This window comes from Mus caroli, chromosome 7 (assembly GCF_900094665.2).
Source record: "Mus caroli chromosome 7, CAROLI_EIJ_v1.1, whole genome shotgun sequence".
Taxonomy (NCBI): domain Eukaryota; kingdom Metazoa; phylum Chordata; class Mammalia; order Rodentia; family Muridae; genus Mus; species Mus caroli.
The window spans coordinates 106,596,659-106,608,682 of NC_034576.1; the positions used below are offsets into that span (position 1 = coordinate 106,596,659).

At 40.1% G+C, this 12,024-nt stretch overlaps 1 protein-coding gene across 1 annotated transcript; it reads left to right on the plus strand.

Moving 5' to 3' along the window:
* Positions 1-10,792: 10,792 nt before the first annotated feature.
* Positions 10,793-11,758, plus strand: LOC110298874 (olfactory receptor 52D1). Its single transcript, XM_021168395.1, has one exon. The coding sequence runs from the start codon at positions 10,820-10,822 to the stop codon at positions 11,756-11,758; it is 939 nt and encodes a 312-aa protein (XP_021024054.1). The 5' UTR covers positions 10,793-10,819.
* The last annotated feature ends 266 nt before the right edge of the window (positions 11,759-12,024 follow it).

The window sequence follows — 12,024 nt, forward strand, 5'->3', positions numbered from 1 at the left end:
TATAGGTGGAACAACAGTGTGAACTGACCAGTACCCCGGAGCTCTTGTCTCTAGCTACATATGTATCAAAAGATGGCCTAGTCGGCCATCACTGCAAAGAGAGGCCCATTGGACTTGCAGACTTTATGTGCCCCAGTGCAGGGGAACCCCAGGGCCAAAAAGGGGGAGTGGGTGGGTAGGGGATGGGGGGGAGGGGATGGGGGACTTTTGGGATAGCATTGAAAATGTAAACGAGGAAAATACCTAATAAAAAATAAATTTTAAAAAAAGGAGATAGAATTTGCTAGATGGAGATGAAAGAGAAGGCAAAGGAGGAGGAGCAGGGAGAGAAGGAAGAGGAGGTGTGTTCTGAAGAGAATACTCTATTTCAAGGTTGGCACAAAAATGGGGGATCAAAATGGCATTCAGAGTGAATGTAAAAGTGCTAGGTCTTGGATGCAGCCACAAGTCTGAAAGAGCACATGGGTTTAAATGTGTTCTTCCTCACCTGCTTTTCAGCTATGGGACAGTTGCAAGATCTTCTTCTATCAAGTAAGGTCAGCTTTGAAAATGGGACAATGGAAATACTTTGGGGATTGTGTTAAGGACTAAATAAATTACTGAGTGTGTACCCCAAATCTGGAATGGTGCCTAAAATATAGAAGGTTTAGTAAACAAAAGTAAATTATACAACTTATTTAACCTCAAAACATTATTAGATTTTTATATAAGACTTTTTGCATAATACTTCTTAAATAATCTCCCAACAGATAATTATTATGATTCTTTTATAAGATCTATATAAAATAGACAATAATTGATATGCTGTGTGCTTAATAAATTGTATTTTCTTCTAATACATTTCTTGCCCTACATTTCTGAGTTTTATTTTCTTTTAGTAGCAAATTCACCCTCATTAAACACTTAAGAAAACTTATTTGGTTTGCATTTCCCTGATGACCAAGGATGTTGAGCAGTTATTTAGGTGCTTCTCATCCATTTGGTATTCCTCAGTTAAGAATTCTCTGTATAGCTCTGTACCCCAAATTTTTAATAGGTTATTTGGTTCTCTGGAGTCTAACTTCTTGAGTTCTTTGTATATATTGGATATTAGCTCTCTATCAAATGTAGGGTTGGTAAAGGTCTTTTCCCAATCTGTTGGTTACCATTTTGTCCTATTGGCAGTGTCCTTTGCCTTACAGAAGCTTTACAAGGCCTCATTTTATGAGGCCCCATTTGTCAATTCTTGATCTTAGCGCGTAAGCCATTGGTGTTCTGTTTAGGAAATTTTCCCTTGTGCCCATGTGCTTGAGGCTCTTTCCCACTGTCTTTTCTATTAGTTTCAGTGTATCTGGTTTTATGTGGAAGCCTTGATCCACTTGGAATTGAGCTTCATACAGGGAGATAAGAATTTTCATGCTTCCACATGTTGACCTCCAGTTGAAGCAGCACCATTTATTGAAAATGCTGTCTTTTTTCCACTGGATGGTTTTAGCTCCTTTGTCAAAGATCAAGTGACCATAGGTATGTGGGTTCATTTCTGGGTCTTCAATTATTTTCTGTTGATCTACCTGCCTGTCACAGTACCAATACCATGCAGTTTTTATCCCAATTGCTCTGTAGTACAGCTTGAGGTCAGAGATGGTGATTGCACCATGCACATATGGGCAGCTTTAACTGGACTCATTAAGGGTGTGTGTGTGTGTGTGTGTGTGTGTGTGTGTGTGTGTGTGTGTGTGTGAAAGAGGGAGAGAGAGATAGAGAGACAGAGACAGAGACAGAGGCATAGAGGTAAAGACAAAGGAATGTTGGTAGGAAAGGAGGGAGATACAGGGGAAGTCTGGAAGAAGTTAAATTGAAGGTGGACAGTTTTTTGGACATGATCAAAACATACTGTATCTATGTGTAAAATTTTCAAAAAATGTAGAAATAAAAGAAAAATTTAATAGATTGTATTCATTTATGGTATATAACACAAAGTTCTGAAGTGTAATGTACATTTCTAGTGTACATGGGCACTATGGCATGACTAAATTAAGCTATTTTATATGGAACAACTCATACACCTGACATCCATTTATGAGAACATTCTTATTGACTTCTTAAACATTATCAAGTATTTAATGTATTCCTGTTAATTATGCTCAACATATTATATCACAGATATCTTGAAGTTATTCTTCTTTTATAATTAAATTTTTATTTTCTAATGAGAAATAGGGTATGGATGGAAAAGGTGGTGGGAAGGAACTGGGAGGAGTGCGGGTGGGGACTGGAATCAGAATATATTATATGGATAAAAATCTATTTTCAGTAAAAGAAAAAAATTGAAATTCAAAAAAAAATGGCACTGCCATTGGCTGGCAAGGGGCAGTAGCAGGTGGAATTCATGTGTGTTACTGGTAAGAATTATTTTGCAGACTTTAAAAAAAAAGAAGAAAGGGAAATAATTAAGTAGATATTTCTTTAAGAGCCATAAACAGATCTGTGTTCGATGAGGGCAAACTTTTGAACTAGAACTTCAGCTCTCAGGAGTTTATTAGACAACTATAGTTTAGTATCATCTCCTACAGAGATTCAGTGTAAATGATGATGTCTTCTGGTGATACATCAACCTCTGGACATGGACCCAGCCTGCTATGGATACACAATTAGAATGTTCTGAAGATTGGCTAGAGAGATAGCTCAGAGGTTAAGAGCATTGATAGCTCTTCCAAAGGTCCTGAGTTCAAATCCCAGCAAACACATGGTGGCTCACAGCCATCCATGAGATCAGACGCCCTCTTCTGGTGTGTCTGAAGACAGCTACAGTGTACTTACATATAATAATAAATCTTCAGGCTGGTGCAAGCAGAGGTCCTGAGTTCAGTTCCCAGCAACCACATGAAGGCTCACAACCATCTGTACAGCTACAGTGTACTCATATATATTAAATAAATAAATAAATCTTTAGAATGTTTTGAAGCTTGTAAGTACTTCAGTGTTCCCTTTAGCAGCACATACGGAAAATTGGAATTATTCAGAGTAGGTTAGTATGGCCCCCCACATAAAGAAAAGCATGTATTTCTGAAGCAGCCTGTATGGAAAGGTGTCCAGGGAGAGTAGACCATGAAGAACATGAGGGAATGTAAGCAACAGTAGATAGGGTCAGTACTTTATATATTTTATGGAAATATCACATGAAACTCACTAAATTGTGTGAGTAATTCATGTTAATAAAGATATTCCTCAGCTTCTCAGTCTTATCTTTGGGAGATCACTTTGTCTCCTCCAACTGTTCTGAAGTCACAGGGGACTACACAGTTAACACTGTATAATTGCCTTTAAAAGTCACCCATGGGAAAAGATCTTCCACATAGGATAAGCTCTGGATCCTGCCACATTTAGACAGAATTGCAGACAGGGTTTTCAAGGGAAGCAGCAGAGAACCAAGCATCAAAGTCACAGTAAAGGACACCATAAGCGCTGCACCCATGTCTGCTCTCTCTGAGTGGCAACAGGTCACTAGTTCTGACTGTGACCCCAAGTTCTAGTTGACATGCACCTACAGAGCTCAAAAATTGAGGATGGGATAGGATGAGGAAAGATTACGATGCACAAAAATCTCTGATATTAGCAAAATTCAGGCATTTTGTATATAGAAACTTTATAGACTAACACAAGCCATTATTTAATAGCTAATTTTATATCCAGCTAGTTCTGAAAAAGTTGACCCTAACAATATTTTCACCATTTTCACTTTGTTTTGAAAGAATAAAATTTTCAGAGATCTTTAACTGTTAATACTATTGATATCATCACTAAACACAGAAAGAGAAAGGGAGAGGGGGAGGGAGAATACATACACAGATATCCACAAACATACATGCACACACACACACTATATGTATATTTGGTGGCAAAGAACACTACTGGGATAAAAAGCATGAGGTATGCTATATATGAGGAAACAGCTTTGGTCAGACTTGGTGTGATTACCAGGTGAGTCACTTGCCAGTTTCATGATCTTAAGCCATAATCTACAGTGTACTCGGATTCCTAAAATGAAACTTAGAATATCATGCATATTTCACAATTGTATCGTAAGTACAAGTTCTTTGCTCAGGCTGGCACACAGCAGCAGTGGCTTGAATGTTATTCCTCCCTTCATATCATCCATTCAGCATTTGGCACAAACACAATGGGAATCATGGCCACTACCTTCACGTAAACTCTAAGGTGCAATAAGCTGTGACGGGGACTTTGTCTTCACCGAGAATGCTTAGGCAAATACCCACATGCTCACATCCTCAAAACTCAGTAGATGACACTTAATGACAAAATAACAATATTATATACACATATTTGTTTGTCTTCTTGAGAAGATATACCTAGAGAAGATACTCATTATTCAATTAAAAACTGCTATCAAATGTATAATGAAATATTTTAATATTATACTCTTAATAGGATTTAGTTTCATAAAATAATAGTTATCAACATATCTTTTCTTACGTTAAAAACTACAGGAAAGTATAACAAAACTGATTTCAAGTTTTAACATGCTTCATATTTAATTATAAAATATCACTCAAATTATTCTACATATGTTTACACAATGTATTGCTTGCTCTTCTGTTGCTGTGATAAAACACCAAGGGCAACTTAAGAGGAAGCATATTTTGGCATAAAGTCCAGAGGGATGAGAGTCCATGTTGGCACGTTGGCAGAGTAGAGTCACTCACCAAACAGCAAACATTGCAGCAGCAACAGTTTCTGTGGAACTGCAGAAGCAGATAGTTCATATCTTGGGCCATAAACATGAAGCAGAGAGAGTGAATTGGAAGTAGGTAAGGCTTTTTATCTCAAAGCCCATCCCCAGCAGTGTACTTCATCCAGCACAGGTGCATCACACCTAAACCTTCCCAAACAGCTCCAGCAACAGGATGCCAAGTGTTCACGTGTCAGAGACCATACCCAAGACATTTCTCATTCAAGCCACAACACACAGGTAGCAAAGATCACTGTCTTGCCAGCTCTAAACCAGCCTCTAGGCTCTGGTTAAGATGGCTCGGCTGGGACTATATTTTTCCTTTACCAGCCAGCTGCCTGTCATGACTCAGCAACAGGAAGCCTTAAAGGCAGCCTGGAAAGGCAAAAGACTGCAAGGGGTGACTCTTACTGTCCATATCTTACTTTTGCCATATCATTCAAACACCTAACTTTTTTTAAAATTTTATTTAATCTTTCCTTTGTTTGTTTTTTACACTCCAGGGTTTATCCCCCTCCTGGTTCACCCTCTGAATGCTCCCCATCCCATACCTCCTCCGCACCACCCTGTCTCCACAAGAATGTTTTCACACCCCACGCCCCACCAGACCTCTAAACTCCCTGGTGTCTCCAGTCTCTTGAGGATTAGAGAACTTAACTTTTTACTAGCAACATTAGTTGATTTTTCAATTTCTCCCTTCTAGCTAACCTCATTACACCAGCGTACCATATTGCCCTACAGAGTCTAGGGTATTGGTTGCAGACAACCAAAATTATTATTATTAATATTATTAATATTATGATGATTATTATTAATGTTTCCCTTTCCAGTCCCCCTCACAGAATTCTTAAAACTGTTGCTAACCTCTAGCTGTGGCACACACCCTATATGGCAGAACCGAAAGTCATTCATAGCCAAGTTCTTTATGTAAACCATGTAAACTAAAAGATAAAGACAGTAACAGTTATCCCTTCTCAATCTTTTGCCTTCCCAGGCTTCCTGTAAGACCTCCTGTTACCATCTTATGACAGGCAGCTGGCTGGTAAAGGGAAACTATAGTTCTTCCTGCTTACCACTTAATTTAAATAAAATTAAAAGTGACTGATATTGGGAGCTATTAAGACAACACTATTGTCCTGATCTCTAAATTGGGCCTCTCCCCCGAGAAGAAAAGGGGGTCAAAAGCGAGCCACTGACACACTGATTCTGAGAACAACCACAGAATGTTCCACTGATGTCCTGACCACACCCTGATACCACCAAGTTCCTGCTTCCCCGTGTAGCTGCCAAAAGAAAAAAATTTCTATTGCCCCCCCTCCCACTGATAAGTACTTCTCCTTTTGCTTGTATTGCCCCACCCCTCCCGCTGGTAAGTATCTGTACTTCCCCTTTTGCTTGTGCATTTAAACCTTGGGCCTGGCTAATACATTGGGGTCTTGATGCAATTCAGAACGTTTCCGTGTCGTTATTGGCACAAGACCCTCGTCTCTCTCTACCCCCCATTTGGTTCTTAGGAGAAGGTCCCCTCGAGACCCTCGAATAACTGGACCTGCTGGACGGGTCAGACTGAATGTGAACTATCTTCCATTTCAATCAATCTTGGACACGGGAAATAAATTGAAAGAAAAGAATAACTAATTGAAGTTATATTCATCTAATTAGGAAAAAATGTTTCCTGGAATATTTGTTTCTCTTTCTAATAATGGACGAACTGAGAAATTTTTCCAATAGTTAATGCAGCATTGTAATAATTATACTAATAGTTTAACATGAAAAGCCTTTTGTTAAAAGGAATGAAAGAAAGAATATGTATATATATATATATATATATATATATATATATACATACACACACACACATATATATGTGTATATGTATATATATGTTTAGTAAGCATGATCATAATTAAATATTCAAGGAAAATTCAGTGGAATAATGAACCCCTTCAAGTCAAAACAATACATTTTTCATAGTTAACCAAGGTCTATCTGTTTATAATTTGATAATGATGACTTAGAAATTTCTAGTCTATAAATATTTCAGAAATTGTGGAAATGACTCAGTTGGTAAGTGCTTGTTATAGTTAGCATGAGGACACAAATCTAAGTCCCATCACCAATGTAAAAAGTCAGACATGATGTCAGCATCTGTAACCTCAGGGCAGGGGTATCTATACGAGACAGTCTCGGGCTGGCTAGTCACACCAGCATAGCCAATTAGTGAAAGATCCTGTCTTAGAAAATGAGGTGGAAGCCAGGCATGATGTCATACACCTCTAAATCCCAGCACTAGAGAGGCAGAGGCAAGTGGATCTCTGTGAATTCAGGACCAGTCTGCTCTACAGTGGCATTTTGAGGCCAACCAGGACAACATAGTGAGATGATGATAACAATAATAATAATAATAATAATAATAATAATAAATAGTAACAAGGTTGTTTGCAAGGGAAGAGGCAGCAAAATTTGACCTCTGACCTCCACACACATGTCATACATATGCATACAACCAAAAAATGTTATTGATTTTTTTTAAATAATCATGTGACCATTTAACCCCAATGATCTGTGCTCTCGAGTGAAACACACACACACACACACACACACACAGCCTTATATTTTAATATACCTTAGAGAGTTCAATGGCTGGGCAACTTCCTAACCTCCACATGGCTAACTCCCCTTCAGTATTCCTATCTTATTACTAAAATCTGTATTTCATCTTTGCTGCTCCAGACCCAGACCTGCAGCCACTCAGCTGCATTCTCTTGAACCTACATGATGACTATCTCTCTGTCTTCTGCACCTCTCAGGACTGTTGTGTCTCTTCTTTTGTTATGTCATGGCAGCTAATCTCTCCTTCCTCCTTGGGTCCCTTGCCCAGCAATCCTAAAAGTTCTGGCTTTGTCTCTCTGCTCAGCCATTGGCCACCAGCAACTTTATTTACCAATCAAAAACAAATGGGGTGCAGGGTTCCCTTAGTTTCTTACATGCAGATGTGTGGATTCTCATGCAATTGGGGGGACCAGATTAATATAATACAAGCAGCACAAGACCAAATCTACAACAACTACATCCTTTAGGAATAAGTACCTAAATTTTGTAAGGCTACTGCTTTGGAGTAATTTGAGAAGAGAATATATGTTGAAAAGGAAATCAAGAAGGAAAATTGATGGATCCTGGGACAGAGCTTTGATGAACATAGATCAGGGCCTGGTGGGTGGCAAAAGCCATGAAATTCAGGGGATCTGACTGGAATAAAATGCTACCCAACCAGAACTGGTTCATGACACACCCTGGTACCAGTGGTGAAAATGCTCAGGAAGGCCCTGTGCTCTGCATAATTCCCTGTTGTCATTGTCATGAAGTCCATGCTCTCATCATTGACTATGCATTTGTTTGTTTCTACTGAAAATAGAACTTTCCCATACAATATATTCTGATTATGGTTCCCTTCCCTCAACTCCTTCCAGATTTGTCTCACATCACCTCCCATCCAAATCTACCTCTTCTCTCTCTCTCTCTCTCTCTCTCTCTCTCTCTCTCTCTCTCTCTCTCTCTCTCTCTCATTTAAAAAAAAACAGTTACCTTTAAAAAGATAATGACATAAAATAAAAAAAACAAGCCAGAATAGGACAAAACAAACAAGGGAAGAAAGGAGCTAAAGAAAAGGCACAAGAAACACATATAGATGCAGAAATATACACATTTGCATGCAAAATCAGAAACTGAAATATACACCAAAGACCTGTATGGGGAGGAAAGACCTTCAAAAATACTATTGAGTTTATTTTGTGTTGGCCATCTACTGCTGGGCATAGATGGAGGTTGGTGGAAAACAAGTTTCCTGTGTGAGTGGTTATCAGTTGGAGGTAGTTTGTGGGTTAGGGATGGGGGCTGGTGTGCACTTCCCCTCTCAGCAGTGGGACCCTATCTGGCTTAGACCTGGTGTAGGTCTTGTGCATGCTGATTATGCATATTTTTATATTATGTTTAGAAATGTTTTGTCCACATGTTTGTCTATGCACCACATGTATGTAGCTTCCTCAGGAGCCAGAAGTGAGTATCATATTCCCTGGAGCTAAATTTACAGTTGCGAGATGCCATGTGGGTGTCAAGAATCAAACCAAGGTATTCTTGAAGAGCAGCCAATAATCAACTGCTGAGCCACCTCTCCGGGCCATTTAACTGTGTGTTGTTAAGTGGCATCTGTTAACACAATGCCATTCACAGACATTTACTACTTTCTTCACATAAATCTTTCATCCTGGCCACAGAATGTTAATGAACCATGATAACTAGGCATTCAAGAAAACACAGAATGAAAGAAAGAAGGGAGTCAAGCAGAGAAGACAGACATGGGAGCACAGAGAGCACAGACATGGGAGTTAATTTCCACTTCCCTTCAAAGGTTACTGCTAGTTTTCTCACTCAGTTTTTTCCTTCATTTATCAAAGTGTCACTTTCTCTTTCTCCCTCAAGATAAACACAGCAGGGACCTCAGAGGAGGAGGACACCTGAGTCTTTACTCTTGAGCATTGAAGAACAAAGCAAGTTTCTCTTAATGAGCCAGGTGACCAAAGAGGCTGGAATACAGAGCTGATCTGAAGACATTCAGGGAGTTCAGAAAACTTTAAAAGAGGCCAATTCAACAGGAATGATGCTAAGCATTCACACTCTCTTACACCACACTCACCTGAATCTGCAAGGATACAGCCCTTCCACACCTCCAAACAAAGCTTCAACCACAGGGTATGTCTGGTCAAACCCTTTTACCTCCTCTTTCTCTCCCAAGCAACTCAGCATTCATGTAACACATCTCAGAGTAGCTGTGCTCCCACACAGTGCTCCTTGACCGAGATCTACATTCAGCACTCTCTGCCAAAAATGGATACCTCTTGCACAGGTAAGAGTTTTGTTTTGTTTTGTTTTGTTTTGTTTTGTTTTGTTTTGTTTTGTTTTGTTTTGTTTTGTTTTGTCTTATCAGAATCCAAGAAAATGTATTTTATTAGGAAAAACAAACAAACAAAAAAACAAAGACAAACAAGCAAACAACTCAGAGTTACTGCATGATGTCTAAGATTGGCTAAACTGCATTTGCCTAAGCAAGACCTCAAAACCCAGTCACCATCATGACTCAAAAAAGGCTGAGGCAAATTTGGAAAGGGACCCCCACCATGAATACAAGTTGGATGCTAGCTCAATGTGCTTTCACAGTTTCTTGATGGAAGAGAAACTAACTGTGCTTGTATGCTACCCTTCTCAGTCCTCTGAGCCACAGATGCTGACAGAGTGGCAGATATCTCACAGCAATCATTGGAAATCTTGTGCAGGTATAGTACTGAAACAAAAGGAGAGGAAAAAGTTTGTAGTGATTCCAGCTTGCCAGATTCTCTCACCACAGGCCAATAGCAGGGCTAAGCCCAAACTATTCTGCATTATCAGTGAAAATTTACAGGCAAGTAGGAAGAGGGTCTGAAGTTCAGACAACAAATAAAGCTATTGTGGCACCAGGAAGTGACATGGAATAAAATGTTTTTTTCTGGAAGTGATAGAAAATTAAATAATGACATTGGATGGGGTAAAAAGAACCAACTCAGAACTGGATATATAAGACCAACTTTAAGTAACATGTAGATAACATGGAGGCCCCATCAAAAAGGCAAGAGTGTAAAGATGACTAAGGAGCAAAATAGACAGAAGGTCCCTTGAAAGTTCCCTGAAATAAGAAAAGATATATAGAGGAGGAAAGTTTAAAAATCTGAAAATGATAGGGGTGTAGGGGGATATGAGTGATGGAAATTAAGTATCCATCCAAGAGAGCAGGCTAAAGGCCTCTAGATGGTATGCAGAGCATTTGACAAGTCAGACAATATTCACTAAGGATCATAAACACTTACCTTGTGTTGACTGTAAAAACAAGGACTGATGAATAATACAGGAAATAGATGAGGCTTTAAAAGATTCTTGAGGAACAGGCAATTGTTCAGCCTATAAATTCATGAATGAACCAGACACCTAATTTCAGGGCAGGCATGCCGTCACCCCTTGGATAAAGCCCTTCGTGTGCCAAGACAGACAACAGCCTCCAACATGAGCGACAGTCTCCCAGTCACTCTCTTCCTGACTGGGATCCCAGGGCTGGAGTTCGCCCACCTCTGGATTGCCATCCCCTTCTGTGTCATGTATGTAGTAGCTCTGCTTGGGAATGCTGCCCTCATCCTTATCATTGGGACAGAGAGTGTGCTTCACACACCCATGTACCTCTTCCTCTGCCTTCTCTCACTCACTGACCTGGCTCTCAGCTCCACCACTGTACCTAAAATGTTGGCCATTCTATGGCTCCATGCTAATGAGATTTCCTTTGGTGGATGCCTCGCCCAGATGTTTTGTGTCCACTCTATCTATGCTCTTGAGTCCTCGGTTCTCCTTGCCATGGCCTTTGATCGATATGTAGCTATCTGCAACCCACTGAGATATACAACCATCCTCAACCATACTGTCATAGCTCAAATTATCTTTGCTGGGATAGTCCGTAGTGTGGCTATTGTCTCCCCTTTCATCTTTTTGCTGAGGCGACTGCCCTACTGTGGTCACCGTGTCATGACTCACACATACTGTGAGCATATGGGCATTGCTAGGCTTGCCTGTGCCAATATTACTGTTAACATTGTCTATGGGTTGACTGTGGCTCTGCTGGCCATGGGCCTGGATTCCATCCTCATTGCCATCTCCTATGGCTTCATTCTCCGGGCTGTCTTCCGTCTTCCATCCCGTGATGCTCAACACAAGGCTCTGAGTACCTGTGGATCTCACCTTGGTGTCATTCTGGTTTTCTATATACCTGCTTTCTTCTCCTTCCTTACCCACCGTTTTGGTCACAATCGAGTTCCCAAGCATGTGCATATCTTCCTGGCTAACCTCTATGTGCTGGTGCCTCCCGTGCTCAATCCCATCATCTACGGTGCAAGAACCAAGGAGATTCGGAGTCGGCTTCTAAAACTGCTTCACTTGGGGAAGGACTTAGTATGAAGTCAGAGCAAAGGTTGGAGAAAAGGAAAGCAAATTATTCTGGACATTATATCATCATCTCTCTGGAAGGAAGAGGAGAGGCGAGATGAAGGGGAAATTTAATGGTCAAATTAAACAGACCATGTTTATGGGACTTTTAACGAAATTCTGAATGGTCCGGAGGAATGATATTTCACTCTTCTCTCAGAAGTGCCGTCCTGATAACTTTTATGTCTGCTTGACACACCTAGAGTCATCTGAGAGGAGGGGACCTTGATTGAGAAAAT

Bases quoted from the DNA above. Each gene is read 5' to 3' on its own strand.
- LOC110298874 (XM_021168395.1), top strand. From the start codon at position 10,820: ATGAGCGACAGTCTCCCAGTCACTCTCTTCCTGACTGGGATCCCAGGG.